General features: G+C 45.3%; 9 protein-coding genes across 14 annotated transcripts; 5 read left to right on the forward strand and 4 right to left on the reverse strand.

The window, feature by feature from the left end:
• Positions 1 to 473: 473 nt before the first annotated feature.
• On the forward strand, positions 474 to 2021 carry LOC119545824 (WD repeat domain phosphoinositide-interacting protein 3). Its single transcript, XM_037851722.1, has 4 exons — positions 474 to 683; positions 769 to 855; positions 941 to 1702; positions 1769 to 2021. Exons 1-4 carry the CDS (start codon positions 617 to 619, stop codon positions 1873 to 1875), a joined length of 1023 nt encoding a protein of 340 aa, XP_037707650.1. The 5' UTR covers positions 474 to 616; the 3' UTR covers positions 1876 to 2021.
• Positions 2022 to 2473: 452 nt separating this feature from the next.
• On the reverse strand, positions 2474 to 11419 carry LOC119545822 (facilitated trehalose transporter Tret1). 4 transcript variants are annotated; one of them, XM_037851717.1, is made up of 8 exons: positions 9201 to 9523; positions 7930 to 8158; positions 7673 to 7809; positions 7046 to 7162; positions 6886 to 6971; positions 6412 to 6528; positions 2930 to 4303; positions 2474 to 2859 (listed from the first exon to the last, which is right to left on the reverse strand). In XM_037851717.1, the coding sequence occupies exons 2-8, from the start codon at positions 7977 to 7979 to the stop codon at positions 2590 to 2592; spliced, it is 2151 nt and encodes a 716-aa protein (XP_037707645.1). In that variant the 5' UTR covers positions 7980 to 8158; positions 9201 to 9523; the 3' UTR covers positions 2474 to 2589. The 4 variants fall into 4 exon arrangements, with proteins under 4 accessions (XP_037707645.1, XP_037707644.1, XP_037707646.1 ...); XM_037851716.1 differs by having other exon boundaries at positions 7930 to 8238; XM_037851718.1 differs by lacking the exons at positions 7930 to 8158; positions 9201 to 9523 and adding an exon at positions 11355 to 11419.
• Positions 4978 to 6124, forward strand: LOC119545825 (antigen 5 like allergen Cul n 1). The gene is made up of 3 exons (XM_037851723.1): positions 4978 to 5273; positions 5332 to 5400; positions 5459 to 6124. Exons 1-3 carry the CDS (start codon positions 5163 to 5165, stop codon positions 6080 to 6082), a joined length of 804 nt encoding a protein of 267 aa, XP_037707651.1. The 5' UTR covers positions 4978 to 5162; the 3' UTR covers positions 6083 to 6124.
• A 335-nt stretch (positions 11420 to 11754) lies between the features above and the next one.
• Positions 11755 to 13153, forward strand: LOC119545823 (MYG1 protein C27H6.8). Its single transcript, XM_037851721.1, has 3 exons — positions 11755 to 11895; positions 11961 to 12270; positions 12329 to 13153. Exons 1-3 carry the CDS (start codon positions 11871 to 11873, stop codon positions 13068 to 13070), a joined length of 1077 nt encoding a protein of 358 aa, XP_037707649.1. The 5' UTR covers positions 11755 to 11870; the 3' UTR covers positions 13071 to 13153.
• A 52-nt stretch (positions 13154 to 13205) lies between these two features.
• On the reverse strand, positions 13206 to 14027 carry LOC119545826 (proteasome subunit beta type-3). Its single transcript, XM_037851724.1, has one exon. It carries the CDS (start codon positions 13904 to 13906, stop codon positions 13289 to 13291), a length of 618 nt encoding a protein of 205 aa, XP_037707652.1. The 5' UTR covers positions 13907 to 14027; the 3' UTR covers positions 13206 to 13288.
• Positions 14028 to 14333: 306 nt separating this feature from the next.
• Positions 14334 to 15947, forward strand: LOC119563268 (E3 ubiquitin-protein ligase Iruka). Its single transcript, XM_037876588.1, has one exon. The coding sequence runs from the start codon at positions 14580 to 14582 to the stop codon at positions 15732 to 15734; it is 1155 nt and encodes a 384-aa protein (XP_037732516.1). The 5' UTR covers positions 14334 to 14579; the 3' UTR covers positions 15735 to 15947.
• Positions 15948 to 16364: 417 nt separating this feature from the next.
• LOC119545736 lies at positions 16365 to 18119 on the forward strand. Its single transcript, XM_037851558.1, has 3 exons — positions 16365 to 16545; positions 16625 to 16816; positions 16872 to 18119. Exons 1-3 carry the CDS (start codon positions 16501 to 16503, stop codon positions 17898 to 17900), a joined length of 1266 nt encoding a protein of 421 aa, XP_037707486.1. The 5' UTR covers positions 16365 to 16500; the 3' UTR covers positions 17901 to 18119.
• A 56-nt stretch (positions 18120 to 18175) lies between these two features.
• Positions 18176 to 23327, reverse strand: LOC119545733 (E3 ubiquitin-protein ligase Kcmf1). 3 transcript variants are annotated; one of them, XM_037851554.1, is made up of 7 exons: positions 23193 to 23327; positions 21718 to 21901; positions 21228 to 21652; positions 20042 to 20302; positions 19677 to 19943; positions 19365 to 19606; positions 18176 to 19182 (listed from the first exon to the last, which is right to left on the reverse strand). In XM_037851554.1, the coding sequence occupies exons 2-7, from the start codon at positions 21731 to 21733 to the stop codon at positions 18576 to 18578; spliced, it is 1818 nt and encodes a 605-aa protein (XP_037707482.1). In that variant the 5' UTR covers positions 21734 to 21901; positions 23193 to 23327; the 3' UTR covers positions 18176 to 18575. The 3 variants fall into 3 exon arrangements, with proteins under 3 accessions (XP_037707482.1, XP_037707483.1, XP_037707484.1); XM_037851555.1 differs by lacking the exon at positions 23193 to 23327 and adding an exon at positions 22434 to 22572; XM_037851556.1 differs by lacking the exon at positions 23193 to 23327 and adding an exon at positions 22268 to 22284.
• An 81-nt stretch (positions 23328 to 23408) lies between these two features.
• Positions 23409 to 23795, reverse strand: LOC119545737 (splicing factor 3B subunit 5). Its single transcript, XM_037851559.1, has one exon. The coding sequence runs from the start codon at positions 23704 to 23706 to the stop codon at positions 23449 to 23451; it is 258 nt and encodes an 85-aa protein (XP_037707487.1). The 5' UTR covers positions 23707 to 23795; the 3' UTR covers positions 23409 to 23448.
• Between the last annotated feature and the right edge of the window lie 23 nt (positions 23796 to 23818).

Consider the following 23818-nt stretch of genomic DNA (forward strand, 5'->3'; position numbering starts at 1 on the left):
CACCTGTTGATTGCCAACCCAAGCTTTCAAACTTTTTGAAAACAGTAACTACAAATTAAGAATTCGTTACTTTGACCATGATTTTTCTAACACTTTCGGGATAGAAGTATTAAGGTAAAATACTTTCAAATTTTGTAGTGTTTAGCCTTGGCCCAAGAAAAAGTGTGACTTTTATGGACCTGTGTAATTAATACCCAATGTAATGATCCAATCCCAATGATATGAATAAATAAAATGTGAAAGAGCAGAGCACCGTGCATTTGTGAATATCATCTGTGCCGATGAATAACCCCCTGTCACTGATTCACCTGTTGAATGAAAAAATAATATCCAAATTTGGCGGGATTTGGGGTTACCTTTTTTAAATATTTTGAAAATACAAAAATAAGTATTAAAAATTTATTTGATTAATAGCGGCTTCTGAAATCAAAGAGGAAGATAACTATCGATGGATTTGTAGCGCCTGAAATCGAAGAGGAAGAGAACTATCGATGGATTAATATTAAAAAACATAAAATCATCCGCCGTCCGACTGATTGTTTTCCTGCCTGACCGCCCATTAACTGAATCGGAGATATCCAGTGCCCGGGCTCCCAGCATTCCCGGAGAGAGTGCAATGAACCTCACTGAGCAGAATCCGTACGGCAACGGGCTGCTCTACGCAGCCTTTAATCAAGACCAGGGTACGTACGTGCGGATGTGTGTTGTTTACATATACGATATACTATATCCGTGTCCGTATAATATACCTGGCCTATTGCGTTGCAGGATGCTTTGCCTGTGCGACGGACACCGGATTCCGGGTCTACAACTGTGATCCGCTGAAGGAGAAGGAGCGCCAATACTTTCCAGAGGGTATGTACACAAGCTCATGGTAGAGAGAGTGCGGGAGTCTCCCACGGCCTAAAACCGAATCGAATCCATTGTCTTCCATATTCAGGTGGTCTCAGCCATGTGGAGATGCTGTTCCGCTGCAATTACCTGGCCCTGGTGGGCGGCGGCATCCGGCCGCTGTATCCGCCCAACAAAGTGATCGTATGGGATGACCTGAAGAAGTCCCCGGCCATATCGCTGGACTTTAATCAGCCCGTGCGGGCGGTGCGACTGCGTCGGGATCGGATCGTGGTGGTGCTGGAGGGGGTGATCAAGGTTTTCACCTTCACCCAGCAGCCGCAGCAGCTGCATGTGTTCGAAACCAGCTCCAATCCCAACGGGCTGTGTGTGCTGTGCCCGCACAGCAACAAGAGCCTGCTCGCATTCCCCGGTCGAAGGACTGGCCACGTTCAGATCGTGGATCTGGCCAACACGGAGAGGGCACCGCTGGAGGTGATCGCCCACGAGGCGGGTATCAGCTGCATTGCCCTGAATCTGCAGGGCACGCGACTGGCCACCGCCGGGGAGAAGGGCACCCTCATCCGCATCTTTGACACAGAGAGCGGCAAGAAGGTGTCGGAGCTGAGGCGGGGCAGCAACCACGCAAACATCTTCTGCATCAACTTCAATCACCAGTCCACAATGGTGGTCGTCGCCTCCGACCATGGCACCATACACGTCTTCAACCTGGAGGACAACAAGCCCCGTGAATCCTCGCTGCCCATAATACCCAAGTATTTCTCGAGTCAGTGGAGCTTTGTCAAGTTTTCAATACCCCAGGGACCACGTTGTGTTTGTGCCTTTGGCGCCGATCCGAATTCGGTTGTGGGTGAGTTGGAGCTGAGCAAATCGTCCCTTGGGAAATCTCTTATCGAAATTTTTTTCTCTTAACCAGCCATTTGTGCAGACGGCCACTATTATAAATTCCTATTTAACAACAAGGGCGAATGCAGTCGTGACATCTGCACACAATTCCTTGAGCTGCAAGACGATGAGACCTAGGAACCAAGTCCGATTGTTGCGAACGCCTTTGATGCATCTATACAATTATATATCTCCATGGAAATGTGTTATACAATATTACTTATAAGCATGCTTTAAAATACGTTAAAAGTCGAGTTCACATAAAAAGTAGTTAAACATTGAGACTTGCCTGTGTGAATCTACTCTATTTTTTATTCAAACCGCTTGGTTTTTTGAACTTGAATTCAGTGACCTAAATGAGTAATTTAAATGAGAAAAAGTTTCGCAACATTGTTTAAACTTACAATTTTACGCTCTTCCTTTAACCTTACCCACTTAATTGCAGTCAGGTTACTTATATTTTACTTTCTAGTGAACTAACGTTTATCGTTTTTGTACATTGGCCACTCCTATTTTCATAAAAACATTTCTGACAGTATTGGTGGAACGTTTTTACAGATATCTTTGCAATTCCTAGAAATGTTTTTATTTAATCACTATATAGATATGGACTAGACATGGAATGGTTCTATGACACTGAGGTAACAAATACCCAGAGAAACTTATTCAAACAAAGAATTAGATATATTTCAACCCACACCGGCTTAAACACATCTCAGACTTAAAGACCAGTAGATCATGTACATAAATCTAAATAGTTAAGTTTATTTCTCAGAAATATCACTGGAATGTTAAGCACTTGGAAAGGATGTTTAGGTAATGACACGGTCGACATTGGCCACAGACAGCCCCTCACAAATGAGTGGTGTTGCTCTCCTCGAAGGCCGGATTGGACATCCCAACTCCGGCTGTCCGTCCGTTTGGGGGCCGGGGCGCAAAGTCGCTCTGCTGCAAATGGATAATCTTCGCCTGCTGCTGCGATGTTATGGGTACATGGAAGCTACCCTGGACATTGATGGCAGGCCCGGGGTACTGGGCCTCATCCTTGACGGGCAATTTGTTGCTGGGCTCCTTGCGAAACAAATTCATGTCGGATTTTTTGGAGAAGTGAGCCTCGATTTCCTGAGAGTGAAAATAAACAAAAAGGGGAGGGTAAGGCACGATTTGGTTGTTTAATTATGTGTTCACTTACACCCAGTGTGCGGCCCTCTGTCTCCGGAAGCGTAAAGTACAGGACAATGGTTCCAACGAAGGCCACACTGGCATAGAATGCAAAGGTTCCGGGCAAAGTCATTGCACTCAGCATCACCAGGAAGAGCTTGTTGGCCAGGAATCCAAATATATACCCCACACCACCGGCAAATCCCGAGGCGGTATTACGTATCTCAGCTGGAAACACTTCGCCAATCAGGATCCAGGGTAACATACGGATGCCCAGGTGAGAAAAGAAGGCAGAGAGGAGCAGGAGAATGAGTGGCACCCAGACCAGATAGTTGTTCTCCTGTTTCGGCACCACCAGCAGGAGATCCTCCGCAATGGGGGGCTTGCCCGAAGTCGAAGGCGGTGCCAAGGACGAAGTGGATGCTGGCTCCGCACTGCTCGATGGCTCCGGCCACATGGTGGTGTCTATTGGTGCATCGGTGGTCATCATTTCATCCACCTGTCGCTTACTGCGATTAAAAGCTTCCGGTTCGAACATCGTAGTTGTTTCCATGTCTGGCAGCAGGGTTGTAAAGCGCTCCGTTTCCTGCCTAATCGCTTGCTGTTCTGTCTCAAAGATCCTTGAGATATTGTCCTGCGAAAGGATTCCTTCCTTGGGCACAATAGAGGAGGCATTAACCACCACATTGTTCACCGTAAATCCCGGTACTTCACTCAAGAAATGGGCGTATGTTGCTGTGCCAAAGAAGCACAAACCAGTTCCCACTGTTGAAACCAGGACCAAGGGTCTCTTTCCGGTGAAATGGATGAGGACGACGCCCAAAATGGTGGCCAACATCTCAGCCACTCCAAGAAGAATAGTCGCATGGTATTTGTTCATCGGTGCCTTAAGGGTGTGGAAAATCTGCACCGCGTACGTTTGCAGTGGGGTCTTTCCGGAAAAGTGACCCGTGAAAAAGCTGAAGGAGACCAACAGGAAGGGCACCAGGAAGCTGCGTTTTCGCCACATCCTCAGTCGTTGGCCCAAAGTCCGACGTTGACCCTGCAGAGGAACTCCATCCGCAGACAGTTCGATGGCCTTTTGGGTGATCAGCTCATCATAGAGCTGATTGAACTCCGCCTCGATCATGTGCTCCGGAACCCAGCCACGTAGCCATTGCAGGGACTTTACCGCCTCCCGGAAACGCTGCTCCCGGATCAACCAGACCGGGCTCTCGGGCACAAAGCACAGCATTAGGATGGTGATCACCGGAAAGGCCGAGCTCACCGCCGCCACACTGCGCCAGTCCATCAGGGATCCCAGGATGAATTGGATGAACACTCCTGTGATGACACACGTAGTTCCCAAAGCGGACAGTATTCCACGGTATTTTGGCTCGGTGATTTCGGCCACATAGGTGAGCACCTGCAATGAGTGGTTAAGATCAGCAAGGTGAGTCGCTAGCGGAGTGACATTAACCCTCTACGACCGTTTTTTGCCTAGTTAAAACATTATTTGCAACTAACATGATGTGAGGCCTTCATATGTATCTCACTTCTAACATGAGTTTTTATGATGTTTAACCCTCCAATATTTCATATTTCTTATAAAATATATATTTTTAAATATCTATACATTTTAGATTTGCTTATAAAATCTTCCTCCTCCTATTTTAATTGCTCATTATATACTTTTTAATTTTCTAAACAAGTCTTTTTCTATGCCACTAGTAACTAGAGTCTAGTTATTCAATTTGTTTTAATATACCCACCTTTGTTAGACAACTTTAATAAACATAATAAAACGTGTTACTAATTTTAATTCTTTAAATTTTTTCCTTTCTTAAGAAATCAAAAATTGAGCTAGAGTGTTAAAAGTTAAATACCAGCAGCTAATGGCAATCTCAAGTGCCAAGTGGCGGAGGCAAGCTCATAAGGAGTTTGCCAAGGTCAGCACAACACACAAACCATTGTCTTAGAAGAAATATGTGGGTCAATGAGTGGATGCAATCATGGAAATACTCAAGAATTGACATAAACATACTGAACTTTAGTTTGCAATCGCATACGAAATCTGATGACCTTCTGTGCGAATCTATCAATTTTTTGAATATATAAGTTTTTTCTCAGGTAATTGCTGTACCAGGTAATAAAAAAGGTATGGAACTTTTCCCATGAAAATCGTAACCGATATAATAGCTCTTTAAGCATACAAATTGCCATTATCCACAACAAACTATATGTAAAAGTAGATAGAATCAGTATGACTAAGAGCATCGTGAAAGATGCAGCTATTGTGGGTTTTTCTGTTCCTTGTCGGATTTGAATGCCAAGTTGTATACCGAACTCGATGGCCAAAGTATGTCCCAAAAAAGAAATTTCATACGCCACGTAAGGTAGTCAACTACGGAGAATATAAAATAAGTTTGTTTACCACACTCTGTTTCTTTGAAGGCACTCGATTACTGCAATGGACACCTTTGCCCCGGCAACACAAAACATCTTACTTGCGATGTTCGTTTTGTGAGTAGCATTATCAAGAATCTGAATTACCGAAATAATTGAAAATTTATCTTTTCAGTGGGCTGACAGATGTGGTAAGGACCACGAAGGAATAAGGCTGACCGAGTATCGACAAGATATTGAAAAAATCGTGAACGACTTTCGAAGAAGAGTGGAGCGGGGTCTCGGGAATTTACCGAGGGCTGCGAAACTACCCCAAATAAGATGGGACGAGGACCTGTCCGTACTTGCGATGCGGGTCACGAACCAGTGCATTAAGCACTCCTTTTCACCATGCGTCAATACGTTTCGTCACAAGAACGTGGGCGAGTCCTCGGATTTCGTGGAGTTGCCCAAAACTAGTAAGGGCTTCAACGTTATCAGCTTCCTCAAGATGTGGCTCGAATACTACAAGATAATGATGCCCGGCGATGTCCGCAGCTTTCCCGACGTAGCCCCAGCAGATCACTTGAGAGTTGTTGCGAATTTAATTTATGAGAAAAACACGTACATGGGCTGCGGAATGCTCAAATCTAAGGATAAGCGCTATTTAACGTGTCTCTTCAACACAAAGGTCGTGCCGGGAGTGTCGCTTTACAGGATATCGGGTCCCGGAAAATACCGAAGCCGGGCTCGTACAGCCAATCACACCATATCCAAAACCTTAAAATATTCGCAGCACAATAAAAAAAAAAATTATTAAAATTTAATTCCGTGCTTGGTATAACTTGTATATTTAAATGTTAAACTAGCAACTCGATTAAGTAAACGTTAAATGAAATTTTATAGATATATTTTATAGTTTTTCTTGAAATTAGTTCCCAGCTGAATAGATTTGCGGTTTCAACAGCTTGGCTACAAAATTCGCAAAGTTGGGTATAAAGTGATCCCCCTTTCTCGGGAAAAATGCAAATTAATAGATAAACAAAGAGCTTGAGGGGGGAGTGGATTTAAGCCCCCTATTCACACGTGAGAGGTATAAACTTGGGTGTATTTCAGAGATATTAATCAGTGTGGTTGGGATTCACTTACCGGCGCCTCCATTAATCCGCCACCGAGTCCAGCCAAGCATAAAGCCGCATACAGGTGCTCCGTGCGGGTCGCAAAGTGAAACATCAGCCAGGCGGCCAGAATCGGCAGGTTGACAAACTGCGAATACGAAGGGAAGGTGATGTAGGTGGGTGGATAGTGGTTATTGGGTTTGGACGGATCGGCACCAGCGGATAAACATAATTGCATAAGCCCCACAAAGTCACGCAGCTCGATTCCAGCTCAGTGTGTCAGTGTTCCGAGCGATCGGTAATCGGAGGAGCGTCTGATGAGCCGCAGATGATTGCGGCTAAGTGGGAAGGGTGCAATTTGTGTCTTTTCAGGTGTGTGCCAAAAAAAAAATTACGCCAATAGCTGGGGTTACAATTGCTCAATTTGTTTACACTCGTTGTGGTTTTTTTTTTAATACCGAAACAATAAAAAAAAAGATTTTTAAATCATTTGGGAGACACCCACCTGCATTGCTCGTCGTTTGCCCAGTGGTTGGGTGAGAAGGCCTGAGAAGAGGCATCCCAGAGGCACACATATCAGGTTAATGGAACCTTAAGTCAAGTGTAGTTATGATAAAAGACAAGATGAATCCGTGAACTGCATAATATTGTATTTTATATCTTACTGAACCAAGAGATCTCGTCCTTGTTGAGGACTATGTCGCCGCTGGTCTCGCTGCGTCCCTCACCTCCTTGAATGGCGGGTATTACGATTGTGGGGAATCCCAGGGTCATGCCATATCCTAAAGAATGCGAACAGGGGTGTTTTCATTATTGCAATCAAGAACTACAGAACCAAGTCAGAACTGATTCAGATTTAGGGGAATGAAATCAAATGAAATATGTAGTATCATACGAGGATACTTTAATTAGAAGTTTGTATTAAAAGTACGAATCCTTTTTAAAACCTAGTTTATATATATTATTAAATTCATTGTCTTAAAAAAGGTCGAAAGAATTATGAATTCTCATCATTATAGAGTTATGTATTCTTCATTGATGTTATTCAATTTTCAAAACTTGAATTGTTGATGAGTTTCTCACCTAAAGTGATGAATGATCAAGGCAATAGATATACTTTTTTAATGTTCCTATAATTACAGGCGGTTTTGTTAAATCACTGACTTTAATTATAATTAATGGGCTCAACTAAAGTGTGCCTTTTTACGAGGATATAAAATAAGTTAGGTTCGGTTTCGTTAATTTCATTCCCCTGGGAACATGGGTAGCTGGAAGATGTGTGTGTTATTTACCGAATAGCAATATGTTCTTAATACTAACAGCTAAAAACTGTGGGAGGGCGCGTCGGAAGTTGCTGACTTCCACATCGCTGGTGGCAATACGTCCGCCGTTGCTGTTTTGCATAAACAATGGCCGATCGTTCAGCGAGCTGCAACGGAAAGTGTGTTTTTTGCATTCGATTAGTTTTTAGCAAGCAATTAACTATGGTTTATTGTCTAAGTGGGAACTGCATGAAAGTATATACTACATATATAGTGTACGATTTTACCCATTTTTCTCAGCTGTCGCGGCAGCTGTGGCAGCCTTGCCATTGGACATCGCGGCGTATACTTGATGCGTATACTTAATGCACCTCTCTGTTTGCTCAAGTGCCTGTTTATTTTCGCCTTGTGTTTGTGCTTTTTTATAAATTCCGGTTAAACTGTGGCTCTTTTCACTTAGTTGGGAATCATTTGGCTATCATTATCGTTATTTATCGATGGGTTCGGCGGTGAGTGCTAATTGGCAAAACCTTTCAAAATTGGTCTTCTTGTTTTGCCTGCTTTCTTTCGGCTTGTTTACTATGCGCTTGGGAGTGCTGAAGTTTTTGACACAATTGATTGTTACGTGTTTATATGTACACGATCCGAAAATAATTTCTATTTATGCCCTAACACAGGGGATATTAGATTTATGCAAGGGTCAAATTGGAAATACAATAGTCACTCTGATATCACTTAGTATTATAAACTCATTTGTCACAGTCAAAAATTGGTTGTATCATTCACGTGATGAGCTGGGAGAAATCTATTGGTAATTAATATTTATGGACATTTGCCTGCAATTTATGCATATGAGCAAAGTCAGCCGAAATATCGTAGCAGCCGAAAGAAAAAGAAGAGCCTTGAGCATGGAAACCAGTTCATCGAAGATGCATAGGGTTAGAGATGAGGTTGAGTGGTACGATGTCTATGGGATTCGTAATTAATCGCCTTTTGGTCACGGGACCCAACGAAACCGGTTAAAACTATACTTTCAAGATGAGCCGAAAGACGTCCACAACGAACGACCCACCGTTTAAAGTGGCGCACCCCAGCTGTCTGGTGCCAAAAAATTGAACGCGTATTTTCTCTTTCTTTCTCCAAATTCTTGTTTATTTGAATGCATTGTAAAAAAAAATTTAATAATGTTATACTTTGTTTTTCAATATGAAGATAAAGCACTAAATGACAAAATCCCTACGAATTAAGTTTATTAATTATAATCTTAAAAAATATTATACTATATAAGCTGTAAGTTTATTTTAAAATTTTTTTTTCATATTGCAAACTGTGTAGCTTTACTTCCTGGGCCATAAAAATGATATATCATTTTCGGGGTTTTTGCATCTTATTTGCAATTGTTTTTTCTTATCCGAAAACAAATATCATGCCTGGCCAAGTGTTGCACAATAGGCCCTCTCAAAAAACCTCTCGTTAATGCCAATATGTCAGCGGTTAATGGCCAAGAAACTGCAGCCGCAACCGAAGCCGCAAACTTCTGGCTAAATAAGGGTTATACCGATGTGGGTTAAGATTGCGTGCGTCGGAAATAACTCGCTGCCGAAGCTGAAACACTGCACTTAATCGATGTCACATATATTATACGCATACGGGCCATTTATCAAGGGATTCCCAAAGGTTTAATCGGTGTGTTGAACTCCCGAATGATATTGCCGAATTTCGAAACGGGTTTTTAACAAAGCCAACTTATTTTTCCCGTAATAAACTTGTAGCGTGCAAGTTGCAAGGTGTAAAATATTTAAAATCTTAAGTGTTTCTCTGTTTTATTTGCCCCAACCGATTTGTCAAGCTGGAGGACCTGGTGCCAAAACCAAGCGCGTCGCGCGGTCAAAACAAACTGAAATGCAAACCCAAGCCGAGCGCCAGTTTCGGTCCCGTTACAACGAAGCTTTCCATTAAGCTCAGCTTACAAATCGGAGCTCAGAAATCAAACACAACGAAAGCTCGCTCGGCATTTGTGCCAATTGGAATGTAGGAAATTCGGTAACCAATTCGGCGGTGGAAAATAAAGCAAAAACCCCTAAAAAGATATTCATTGAGCGGGCGAACAATTGGGCCGCTGACAAACCCGTTTTTTGTATTGTATCCACCTCATCGATGCCCGGTACTATTAAATCTTTCCACTAAATCAGCTTAGAATCGATCTGGCATTCATTAAACAAAAATCGTTTTATTTCTGCTGCATCTTTCTGTTTCTGTCGCCAGAACAACTTGGTCTCACCTCCAGCATTCCGGTTCGGGTTCAAGCGAGATTATACCTATAAAGCCGTATTCTATAGTATGTGCATTGTACATATGAGATGCAAACAGAAGTAGGAAAAGGTAAATTCTCACATTAGTTAAATGGCAGTTGCATAAACCCGACACACATGAATAGAACGCCAAGCGTCTTTGATGTCGCCTCTATAAATACAGTAAAGCCACTTAATTTCACTAAAGCGCAAGTAAAATAAATCTTTACAATGTCTGGAAATGTGGCGGTGCAAATCAGGAAACCATAAAGCTCAAGTGATTTACTATTATATGGTAAAAATTTCCATGTCAAATAGGTACTTATTTAATATATACAAAAAGGTACAAAATTATCACCTCCCAACTTAACAATCTATTTTTGAGTGCTCCAGTTAATTGTCATTTAAGTTATTTTGACGCGTTCAGGCATTACTCACATATTTGTGGTATTAAGCAATTTATAAGAAAAAACGGCGCTAATATAAGTTAAATGGCCGTATACGTAACGAGATTTCAAGTGACACGACCAAAACATACCCTCTAAGAGCTTTATCCCTCTAATATATTTCGTAAATATTCTTATTTATTAGAATTTACATTCTGAAACTTTATGTACGTGAGAAAAAAAACTCGTAAAACTTTGGAGCTTTGAGTGTTCTTCGGGATAGACAAGTATATGTACCAAGGAACGTGATATACCCCCTCCAGCTCCAGTTCCTAGTATTAGGCACTGAAGGTGTTTAAGTTTGCCTGTGAAATTTTCATATTTGTTCACGGGCGTGAAAATATAATTACTAAGGTAATTGTGAAAACAAGCTCATTTTTCGCTCAGTGGCAATGAACTTCTAATTGCGGAATGATAAGCTTAATTGAAAGAATCTGGGGTCGAGACGAGTCCGCATTGTGATAAGCGTGTCTGCATCGATTTGTACTACCGTAATCCCCCCGAAAACCCCTATATGGGGTACACATAGGTGACGTTTGTCTCGGAGTAAATTGCACTTTAGTTTGCACTGCGTTTCGCATTTCGATTGGAGAAGTGTTTGGAAACAGGTTTTTTAACACGCTGCTTCCTTTTCCACACAATTTCCGAGCTTTAGCACCTTTTGGAAGGTCGTGGGATGCTGAAAACAGGGAAAATGCCTGTGCAACAATTTAATGTAAACGATTTTTGTGCGCTCACACACGTGATCATTGTAGTCGGTAGTGATTTATGTTTTTTTTACGCACACACACAGACTACTATTTTGGTTTTAATTATTGTTCGTCAGTTCCAATTAACGGAAATGTGAAATTTGAATAACTTAAGGCATCAGCCGGTTATATAAGCAGCAAAATCACGCAGTGGGTCAATAATGGGTTTTTAATCATTCCGATTGCCGAGCACTTTTAAATGATCTTGTTTACTCATCACTCTTACATGGCGGGTACTTGCCGACTTATGTTTCGGCGCAAACGGGCTTCAGCCATATTGGAAAATCCTTGGTTCTTAGATCGGTGTATCCAATGTATCCATGCGTGGGTCTTGAGAGGCAAAGGCTTACTGAAATTTTCACCCAATAATTTACTAATAAACAGCCCAAAAATCGATGTGGTCTGTATAAGTTGTTGTCTAACAAATTAGCAAATTAACGCTAATATACTGAATCAACACGAATGCCCATGCAAACGAGTGGTAAGAAGATAATTTTTATTGAGCTGGCAGTGCTTGGTACAGATTTAAAAAGATTGAAATGTATTTGAAAAGAGAAATTAAACAATAGTCGACCTAAGGATTAAGATTAATTAATTCAATGATTTTAAATTGTGGCCGATTTAAAAAACCGTTACTGGTGTTGCCACACTACATTTTGGGTTTGAAACGATAGAGCTGCCATACCAAAAGCCATTCCAGCCCTGAGCTATCGAAAGTAAATCGAGCTAGGGTCCATCACTAATGTTCCGACTGTTACCGCGTTTTCGTAAGTTTTTGGTGAAATCTTTATTTTATTGAAATACCTAAACTAAACTGCACTCTTTGGTTCAGGAACACTATCTATAATGACTGGCGGCACCCCACCAAAACGTTCCCCCCTGTGGATCGGCACTCACAACGGTACATTTCACTGCGATGAGGTAGTCGCATGTTTCATGCTCAAGCAACTGGAGGAGTTTAAAAATGCTGAGATTTTCCGAAGCCGGGACGACAAGGCCTTGCAGGAAAAATGCGACATCATCGTGGATGTGGGTGGTGTTTATGATCCTGCCAAGAAATGGTACGATCACCATCAGCAAACCTTCAGGGAAACTTTCAAGTCCATTCGCCCGGAAGTGAGTGAAGATTTCAACGTTATCAGGTGAGTTTTTTAGTGTACGTTCAAAGAACTCATCTAAACTAATGGTAATCCTCTTCAGGCTAAGCAGCGCTGGCCTGGTTTACAGCCACTACGGCGAGCGTGTCATCCAGAGCATTCTGCAGCGGGAAAAGGGTATCCAACTCTCGCCGGAAAACCTACAACTGGCCTTCGTCCAGATCTACAGGAACTTTATTAGCGAACTGGACGCCATCGACAATGGAGTGCCCATGTTTGAGGGCGGCGAGCCCATCTACAAAATCTCCAGCCATCTATCCGCCCGCATTGGCAAGCTGAATCCCTCCTGGCAGGAAACTGGCGTCGACATTGAAGACCGATTCCGACTGGCAATGGAAACTGCTGGCCAGGAGTTTGTGCAAAACGTTGTGGAGGTGGCCTGCTCTTGGATTGCTGCCAGGGATCACGTGCGAGAGGCTTTGGAACAGGCTAAAAGCGTCCATCCTACTGGCGAGATTCTCGTGTTGAAGACATTCTGCCCCTGGAAGGCTCACCTGGCTGATTTGGAGAAGGAGTACAAGGTGGAAGGAGTGCCCAAGCTGATCGTCTTTAACGACGGTAACAGCTGGCGGGTGGCCGGAGTCCCAGTGACGCCCAGCAGCTTCCTGGGCCGCAAGTTCCTGCCCACCCCCTGGCGAGGATTAAGAGACGATGAACTGAGTCAGAAGGCGGGTATCAAAGATCTCGTCTTTGTGCACCACAACGGGTTTATCGGTGGTGCAAAAACCGAGGAGGCTGCCATGTTGTTGGCCAAGAAGTCCATTGAGTGGACGGATGAGCAATAAGCCATCATTAAATGCAGATTGTGTACTTTACGAACTCATTGTGCCCTTCAATTTTCGATATATCTATATTAAAAGTAAACAAATGTTACAATAAATTGTTTTGAATAGTTTTTTCATACAAAAGAAACACGCCAATTTTGTACCTAAACAAATTTTATTTGTATGTGTATTTCGGTTAATGTTGTATACAAAATCACCAAGGGAACTCTTAAAATCATCTAGTCCATGCGGGTCTTCAGCGTGCGCTCCGTGATCTTGTCCTTCTCGATGATGTAGACCGTGGCGCCCCAACCGCTCATGGCGTCGCGATCGAAGGCGTTCACAATGGACTGGGCGATGACCTCGAAAAGCTGGTCCGGCTCCAGATCGGGTTTCCACAGGGTCTCGCACATGCCGTACAGCTGCTCCGCACAGGTGCCGGCCACCACGAAGTCGTCGGGTGCGTTGGGGCAGCCGATCAGATCCATGTTGCAGATGAAGGGCTCCATGGTCTTGGGGTCCAGACCGGCCACCACAGGCTCAATGAAGTACGGGCCGAAGCGGTGCTCGTACAGGAAGCTGGACATCATGGCGGAGAAGGGCTTTGGGCACATCTCTCGGTTCTCGCGCGTCTCGTACAGGTTCTTGCGGAACATCAGGCGATCGCGGACAGTCAGGATGTCGGTCTGCAGACCGGTGAGTCCGAGGAACATGCGCGGGCCAATGTGGAACACCTTCTTGAAGTCCGTGGAGATCGTCTGAGCCTGGATACCGAAACGGTGATCCGTGGCGATGGCCACGCAGTCCTTGCCGCGCATGGCCACTACGCATCCTCCGTTGTAGGCTAGAATCGACATGGTGGCGGTGCTGCTCGCTCAGCGCAATTTAATCAGCAGGAAAATATAAATTTTGCAAAATGCTAAACGCCGCCTGGGAAGATGACTTTTTGTTTCTGCCCCGCGTTGCCGGACTTTAAGTGTATAATTGGCTAAAATTGACTGACAGATTCGGACTGGTCTGGCAACGCCTACTGAAGAGATGTGAAATCCAGTTGGCTATTTTGAAGCCAACTTAAGCCACTTTTTCAAGTCAACGTTATTTTATTAATTATCTTCTAAATTAAGTAGTTTTAAGTATAATTTAATTATAATCTGTGCAATATAAATATCGAAATATTACTCATCAGCTACTTCAATGCTAAAACATAGCTATATTTAGCTACTTTACCGGTCTATAGCTGGCAGCACCATCGATAACAGCCATTTCTTGCCCATCGATGGGATTTCGCGTCTTCTACGCCAAAGGCCACTTTAAAAGGGCCTTATTTATAGAAAAATTAAGTTCTCTGACTAAAATTCCCAATAGTTTTGTACGAACCCAATGACCGGCGTGGAGACAGGTGTGCGTACCACGTCCTCCTCTGTGTAAAGCAACGTCTAGAGCCGCCGGCGAGCAACAACACCCAGAAGGCGACAATCTTGCACAATCGCCAGCCGAGTCGTTGCCAGGAAATAAAGGAGCTGCCGCAGGATGGCCGAGGCAATGGTGGTGGAGGACCGGTCCGCGGAGTCCAAGCGCTTCTTCTGCCACATGTGCAACGTGGAGATCAACATTCCCAACTCGGATTTCACCTGCCCGCTGTGCGCCAATGGTTTCGTGGAGGAGTTGCCGGCGAATGCACCGGAGATGGCTACTCCGGCTGCTGGGGCCTCTAGCGGCGCTAGATCCGGAAGCAGTGGCAGTGGTAGTGGCTCCTCCGGCTCCCATGACACACTGAGCAGGGGCAGCTCCTCGGGCGGATCTCAGGTGAATGTGGAATCGCTGCGCAACGATATTGTTTCGCTGCTGAACATGCGGAATGTGCCCAATTTGGAGATCACCATCGAGCCGAACAGGCGACACAGCAATGTTCTGCACCTGGGCGGCTTCGGCGGACCCTCGGGCAGTGGCTCTGGTGGCGGCCTCACCGCCGGCGGACGTGTGCGTCCGGCCAATCTGGACAGACTGGACAATGTGCTCTTTGATTTTCTGCAGAGCCTGCCACTGGCCGGAGCCACGGCAGAAATAGTAACCGGACCAGGTGGAGGAGGAGTCGGTGGTAGCGGCAATTCGCATATGTTCTTCATGGGCAACCCCGGAGATTACGCGTGGGGCCGCGAGGGACTGGACACAATTGTCACCCAAATGCTCAACCAGATGGAGACCTCAGGACCGCCGCCGTTGTCGGAACAGCGTATTAACGAGATACCAAATGTGCAGATCAGTGCCGAGGAGGTGGATCGGAAGATTCAGTGCTCCATCTGCTGGGATGACTTCAAGATAGACGAGACGGTACGCAAGCTGCCCTGCTCGCACCTGTACCATGAGAACTGCATCGTGCCATGGCTCAGTCTGCACAGCACCTGTCCCATTTGCCGAAAGTCACTTGCGGACGATGGCAGCGAGGCCGACGACGAGTTCGTAATGCTCGATGGATTTGGCCCAGAGATGGGGGCCGATGGCACCAATTCCGCCAGGAGCTCGGCCAGCACCGCCACAGGAACGGACAATCCATTGCCGGCCAATAACACCGGCAGACAGACCACGGCGGACAGTAGCCAAGCGCGAGCCGATGCCGCTAATCCCGCCCAGCCAGCACGCAACAACGTCTTCACCTTTGACGATGACAACATGTTTCTGGACTAGCTGGGAATGAGGCAGTGAATCGAAGTGTAACGAAGATCGATTGATATTCAAAATTAAGCCAAATATTGGCAGCGGCTTTAGAAGTTTAGCCCTAAAACATAATTATTCATATTATACTAGTTTCTCCTCACGCTTAATTTTGTTGTTGTTCAAAATAACGATTTGTAATAAACAACACGGAAAGTATGATTCCGTTGGCTCTGCAAAAATCAACTACTATGAATTGCGTTATTTGTATATAGTGGAACTGACCTCTAAAGAAGATTCTTTTAATGAATTTGTAAAATAACCATCTCCTCTAACTTATATACAAGTCGTCAAGGCATTAAACGAAATGAGTTTTTTTTAATTTAGTATTTCGGATAAGAAGCTAAAAAGGATAGATAGATTATACAGTTTGCTTATGCCTCCGTCATTTTAAAAATTTAATCATTATAAAACTTGTCTTTGTGTTTGAAAATAATTTGTGAAGAAGGGCAATTTTTATAAAATTAGGTTTTAAACCTAAAAGACTAAAAAAATGTAAAGTTTAAAACCTACTTGCAGTTTAACATTAGGACGAGAAAACGGATCTTGGTTAGTTTAGGCAGTGCACCGTTCTGGTCACACTATTTCCTGCAGCATCTGTTCTGTACCAGGTGGCAACGTTGGCAAATTGTTTAAATTCCAATTTGACGTAAAACCCGGCTTAGCCGTTTAAAATCAGCGCCAAAATGAACATAGTCAATTAAAGCGAAGACAATAAACCCTAGACGACAAGATAAGCATGCTACACGAAGGAAATAATGATTTTGTGGTCCTCACAGAAGTGGTATGCCATTGGCAGAAAAGTTAATGTTAGGGGAGGATTTCGGCTAAGCTATGTTTTATTTATTTACGATACCGTGTAGGTTCGCCAGCAGTATGTGCGCTATTTGGAACGTCAGCTGCAGGAGAACGTCTGCGCCTGGGCCAACCAATCCCGGAATCGCCACAAGCCCACGGCTTGGGCCTGCATTCCTGCGAGCTTGGAGCAACTGGAGGACAAGGCGAAAAAGGCATGCATGGCTGCTCAGATCTATCAGAGAGCCATGGTCAAGACGGTATATGGATCTGTGAGCTGTATTGGTCATGTTTATCCTATATTTATACCCACAGATTGCTGCGGTGCGGAGGAACACACAGGAGTGCCGCCTGGCCAACACTCTCTTCGACCAAATGCAGCTTTTAGCTGAAGACGAGGTGGTACCCATTAAAACAGGTTACCTCTTGGTGGATAAGGCCACACAAACAATTGCCATAGAGGCCCAGAATGGTCACGTTTCTCCTGCCGAAGTGGCTTATGATGGTAGCTATGAGCTACGGCGGAAAATCGATATGTTTCAGGCCAGCCTCGAAGAGGCGGAAGTTCAGAAGGAGACGCTTTGTCGACGTTGCCGGAGAAAGAACCAAAGTCCTGAGCACAAGCCACAGGCTAACCATGAATCACCCTTCTCCGAAACCGAAGATGCAGTGGCCCAGGAGCTGGCCATGTTGTTCGGCGATGAGCCCACCGATTTAAATGACATCTTTGGCATCGAGCCCACTGCTGTGACCGACGATCCGCAAATCTCGGCCATACTGGATGAGATCGAAAACGCCGAGCTGCCGGAAAAGATGGAAGACCCGCCCACATCCCCAACCGTAACATCGACAATCGTACATCACAGCGAAGTGGATCTTCGCCAGAGTCGTTGGCCCTGCGAGCTCTACGCGCAGAGGAGGCGACTCAATGCCTGTTTGGTTCGCTTGCTGGAGGCAGATTGGCGTTGTGAGGATCGCCTCAGGTACAAGTTCCACCTGTTTTTTGGCGAGGATAGCGAAGATGAGTTCGCCACTCAAATATCCAGTCCACCAATCGATTTGGTGGACGAAGTACTGCTGGCCAGCTGCGTGCTTCGTATTCGACCGTGGATTGTGCGACATTTGATGAGTCCCTTAGAGGAGGGTCTTATCGCCAACAGATTTCTGTTCAAGAAACTTGCCAAGATGCTGGCCCACTCCATTGTCATGGTCAATCCCTATTGCTCGGAGCAGCAGATTAAGAAAGTTGTGGAGCAATTATTCTGCCTTAGGCCAAGAGGAGTCCAAAGTGCGTATGATCTGGACAGTCTGCCAGCCTTGGATGTCGCAAAATTTGAATTGTGAGGCGGTTTAATGGATTAGTATTACAGCTATTTAGTATTTTAGGTTTATATGTATAAGCTAGCAAACTAAAAATCTCAGGAGAAGCATGTTGCTTATAGAGGAATCTCAGCAATTTTACTAGAAAACGCAATCGAAGTCTTTCATTCGAATATTAATTTTAAACACATATCCCGAATAATTCCTTTAATGAATTTTATAATTTTAAAACTTAAGCTTCCATATCCTTACGCTGAGAATTGTGTATCGAATAAAGCCAAAGCACAGTCGACAACGAGTTGTGGTTTCTTTAAATTATAATTAATTCAATGATTACAATAATTTTTCTTGCTGCACATCTTTTCATCTTTTTATAATTATATAAATTTTAATATATTTAATAAACGATACATAATATAGTTTTCCTTTTGACGAAATTGCTGCGGCGGATGCGTCAGCAACTGCTTAAGACGAATCGGATTCCTCCAGAGCAGCAGCTATCCCCCACTCCGGTTGTTAATTTAACGGCTGTGTTGGTTGTAGTTCCATCTGCTGTTGCTTCGGATTCTGTTGCTGATTCCTTTGCTGTTGCGGTGTTTTGTGGTGGTGATAGATTTTTGTGGCTGCTGCAGCTACATTGGGTGTGGTTGTTGTTACTCTTCTTGTTGATGCAATTCGTGGTGATCTTCATAAGAGGCACTACCTAGTGTCGGGAATTTGATTTGTGTTTGCCGCCGCCGCCGCTGCATTAGCGCTCTGTTTGTATTTCTGCTGGGACGCCGCCGGATTGGCCGTGGACTGCTGCTGCTGCTGTGGCTGCTGCGAGCCCGTGGCCATCTCCGCGGGCGGTGGACGACCGCCCCGCCTCTCGATGCCTCTGTCAGCTGTTGGCTTACTGCCAGCTACACCAGCACCCCCACCTGGGGCTGCAGTGGCTCCTGCTCCCCCCAAACCTCCGCCTACACCACCTACTCCTCCTCCTCCTCCACCGCTTCCTGTGCCGCTCGTTTGTGTTGTGTTGGCCTTTTTGTTTTTATAGCGATACTCATCGCATACAAAATCCTCCGGCGAGGTTTGTTGCATTTGATTCACCTGTCGCACCATCACCGGCTGTGGCTGTTGCTGCTCCGCATCGGCATTGTTGTTTAGCAACGTCTCCGCCTGCGCCTCGGCCTCGGCGTCCTCCTGCTGCTGCTGTTGCCCCTTATTTACATTATCACTCTTGACCAGGCTCTCCTCGGAGGCATTCAAGTCCAGCGCCTCGTTGCAGAGCATCGATAGCATCAGCGACTGTACAAACATGGAGCTAAAGTGAGAAGAATTCAGATTAGTTGAGATAGAGGGACAGGTCATAGTGTGGTTTCTCGAAAACCTCCAAAGACATGGTAGATTTACAAAATGTTTTCAAATACCTAGTATTAAATCTTATAAAAACAAACACATTTCAGAGGAACATCGCGAGAAATTCTGCCAGATGGGAACACTCACCGATCTGCTCGCATGCTCTCCACCATCGCCCACTCGGCCTCGCTAAGGGTGGGCTGCATGAACTGGGCCAGCAATAGTGACTCGCCAGCTGCCGCTGCACCCTGACCAACCGCCTGGCCGGCTCCTCCAGCTCCAGCTCCCACTCCGGATGAACCTGCTCCGCCGTTGCCGTTGGCCGTTCCGCCGACTCCCACACTGATGCCCAGGGCATTACTGGCTGCACTGCTGCTCGTACCGATCGCCTGCAGAACAAGACATGGGGGATTAGTGGACATTTGGCCACAGGGTATACTGGCCAGCGGGATGAACTACTTCTCTGGCATTGAGGCTGTTGGCGGCCAGACTCGACTGAGTCTGCGAATGATTGCTGGCCGATGTCGAGAAGCTGGCTGTCACCGGCCACTCGGTGGTGCGCAGGTTGGGCGGTGCCGTGCCCCCACTGCCTCCGCCACTGCCGCTTCCAACTGCGCCACTGCCGCCTGCTCCTCCGCTGATCACCTCGGCCATGGCGGCATTCGAGTTCGATGTTGAGACTATGGGATGCGCACGCCTTGGCAGCCGATCGATTTGGCGCGATGCCTAAAATAATGCAAGCGCAAAAGCAAAACGAACGAAAGTCGCAGTTTCCTTATACACACAAATATAATGGATATATGGGGCGGAGGACCCTCCCTTACCGTCACCTGCTGGCGATCCAACTGCATCTGCATCTGTAGCTGCTGCAGCTGCGATGTGGGCGGTCCGCCCCTCCGCACTCCTGAAAGCTGCGACAGCAGTTCCGCGATGGGATCCACCGATTCCCGTCCCGAGGGCGACAAGGCCGACAGACCGCTCGACGAGCTGAAGTGCATGTTGGAGCGACGCGTCCGCGGTCCGCCGAGGGTGCGTCCTGGGATGCGACGTACTCCACCGCCATGACGGATGGCCGAGGGCTCGTCGTATTGTCTACAGGTTAAGGCAACCATGGGTTTGCATTTACAAATGTTATCTTATAATTAGATGATATATTTTACAAATTAAATGCCTTTAGCTGCATCGCAAATTGTTCAAGGTTTGGCTGTGTAGCTAGCGTAAAATTGAGTATGGATACTTAAATGCCTCGTTGCGGACAAGCCAATAAAATCTGAGGCTGTTTATTAGCGCAATAAAACTTAGACTTAATAAATAAACAGAGATTTCTACAAAATTCTAGTCAAACTATTAAACCAACTCAAACTGAATCAAACCGCTTCTACCTGCTTGTTATTCGAAGCATCAGGCAAAATAGTTGCTTTGTACAATTTCAAAGTTCTATACTATTGTGTGCAAGCAGATCATAATTTTTCTTAATTATTTTTCTTAACTGAAAGTAAACAAAAATAATCAAGCTCAGGCTCTGTCTCAGCTGTATTTTATGGTGGCCATTTGATTGATTGATTGATTTAATTGCCAAATATTGAATTTTATTTTTTAAACAGCAACTCATAAATAATGAAGTTTTCACTTTCAGAGTCAGAACACATTGTCTGTGTGTAATTCAAAATTTCTCGGGTCCTAAACTATTTGATCTTTCTCTTAGAGTTTATAAATGGGGAGCTCTGTGTGTAAGCGCTAATCATGTAATAGCATGACTCATAATGAATTTCAAAAAAACAGTCTACATTTTGAACTTGCAATTTTATAATACAAAATTATAGGTGTTGAAATGGGATTCTATAGTATTTGTCAAAAATGTACTATAATTAAATATATCCAAATAAGTTATAAGTAATTTTGTATATTACAGCAGTTCTTTCAAAAAAATACCCTGAGACCTTGTTCCTAGAGATGCAGCTGGGCACTATACCCAAATAATATGTATTGTTTTTGTTTGAAAAAGGATATCAGAAAGGAAATCAGCTCGCGCGGCCCCTGGCGATGCTCCAGGGTGAGGTGACCGGCAAAGTCATCTGTGACTAGATTCGGCTCGCCGCCAGGCAGACCGGCACAGACCGGACAGACCACCTCCAGACTGGTCTCCGTGTGCTCGGCGGAGACGTGCTCCAGCAGGGTGGCGTCGCTGAAGCCCATCTTCTTGCAATAGGGACAGGTGAAGCTCTGCGGCTGGTCCGAGGTTAGCATCTCGCCGCCGAAGTACAGCTCGAGGTCGGAGCGGGTGAGGATGCACTGCATGGGATGCTCGACCAGGTGGCGCGTGGAGGTGACGCCATCCTCGTAGCAATCGGCGCACAGGTCGTAGTCATAGCAGATCAAGCACTTGTAGCGCCGTCCGTTGAAATTGCTTTTGAGACATGAATCGCAGCTGACACCTGGTTGGGATTATAGGGCGCTGGAATTAGGGGTTATCCAGGTTGGCGTTGCTTCAGGGACCCACCTTCATGTCGACTCATTATTCAGCAGCGGCAGTAGGCTTCGCTTCCACTTCCAAGCGATCAGGAGAGCGGCGCCCGCAGATGATTCACTTGCTTCCTAGTTCGAGCTATGTGCGGATTCTATGTGGGTTTCGTGCAGTCTTCGGATTCGAAGGATTCCAGGAGTTGGTTTTAGATTCGGAGGAGCTGGAACAAAGGAGTCGTAGGATTTTTAGAATAAAGGTCCAGAAATCACCTTCCAGGATTTAAACTTAATAACTGGAATGAGGAACTGGAAGACTAATCGCGAATTCCAGGACAAACAATGTGGGGGAAAGGAGAAGGACATGGCATTTCTTTTGCTTTCCCTTCGCTTCTCTTCGTTTCTATTGCCCACGATTACGGTTCTTTCTTTGCGCCGTTCCGTTTGCCTTGCGAAAGGCGGTGGGGAGAGAGGCACACGAAAAAGAGGGGCTCCCTTTCACCCCGCCACCGCCACCGCCTCACCCCCTCCCCATACAATGAGGCAACGAATTATTCAATACAATCGAGCGCGAGCCATCGAAAAATTACATTTAACACTAGGGTGTTCGGGGGCGCCGAGGGGTTAATTGCGATTTTCCCCTCAGCCGCGTTGCCGCTGCACAGTAAACATTTATTTTTAACTTTTTCGGTTTCGCGAAAATTTTCAACTCGACGATGTCGTGGGCTTTTTATGCCCCCGTCGCTGCCTCCTCACCCCGCTCTCGACGCCTTCGCCTGCCCTGTGCTCCCCAAAAAGCAAAGCGCAGATATGCGCGAGTGTTGCCGTATTCACTGGGGCCAGCTCGCATATACTGATTATTGTTGCTTATTGTTATTACAGCTATTGTTTATAAACATTTGCAGCCACACACACGGGGGAAATATGCAGACTTTTCGTTAATCATGCCATGAGCACTCAGTTGGTGAATTACGCTTTTTCTCGCGCACGTCTGGCAACCCCGTAGTGCCAGGCCACAGTTGCGGCCATGCCAATAGGCACGGTCTGGGTCTGCTAGCGAAAAATGAGCTTTTGCAAGAACTTTGGGCAGAGGCAGACAGGCTGATTGGGCAGCTGGGAAATAACAGTAGGCCTGCTTTGGTTCAGCACTATTTATAAGCTAATGCGTCGCCCTGCTGGCCTTTTGCTCTTGTTTTTTTGTTTTTAGGCACATCATTCATCGGCGCGCAATTTTCGTGCACTCATCTTGACCAATACACACAGTCACTTGCACTGGTGTGCCGTGTGTCTACGGGCACAGACACCTATATGTGTGTTCTACGCAATTGCCAATTGCGCCTGGGATCTCTCTTTTGTTCGCCGCGAATTTTCGCACAAGATGCTCCCGACGTGTTATTGTTGTTGTGGCTGCTGCTGTATTGCAGTTTTACCGTTTTCTCGAACAGCATTTTCGTGCGGGTTTTAGTGGGTTATTTTGGGTTGGGTTGGTTTGTGGGGGAAAACACGGCAACGTACTTTGCTTTGGTGCGGCATTGGCTATTTTACGGATACTTTAAAGCAACTAGCACTCGAAAATTAACAATTGAAACGAAAATAAGTTATTATATCGAGTGAAAAGCTCTTTCTTAGTGATGCCTAACAAACGATACTTCTCGATGTCTCCTGATGTTTTTATTGATATCGATGTTTGGCAAAATATCGAAAAATCCACCCCTGGTAAATGCCGTTTTCTTGTTTATAAATTTTTTTAATGTTTTTAAATTGGGATTGCTTAGTCTTCTTGCTTTTCTGGCGGTGGTCCGCATGGCTGTAGCATCCTCTCCATCAGATTGAAGCGCACTCGGGCCTTCGATTCGTTTTCCGCAATGGCAAAGTAGTTGAGAATATCGTAGTGTCCCATGTAGCTGGCCAAAGAGTCGCGGTGTTGGTTGGTTAGCCACTCGAACTTGGTGGTATCCGCGTGTCCTGTGCCGATGTACTTGCTCTGCAGATGCTCCAGCTGACTGTGGATGTTGTAGCGTTCGCCCATTTTGCTTTGGTTACCTTAAAATTGGCAGAAAAATACGGAGCTGTTTTGATTTTTTGCGATGGGACTTGGTGTGACCAGATGGAAATAAACTCTTAATACTCTGGTATATTTA

The sequence above is a fragment of the Drosophila subpulchrella genome, chromosome 3R (genome assembly GCF_014743375.2).
Source record: "Drosophila subpulchrella strain 33 F10 #4 breed RU33 chromosome 3R, RU_Dsub_v1.1 Primary Assembly, whole genome shotgun sequence".
Lineage (NCBI taxonomy): Eukaryota > Metazoa > Arthropoda > Insecta > Diptera > Drosophilidae > Drosophila > Drosophila subpulchrella.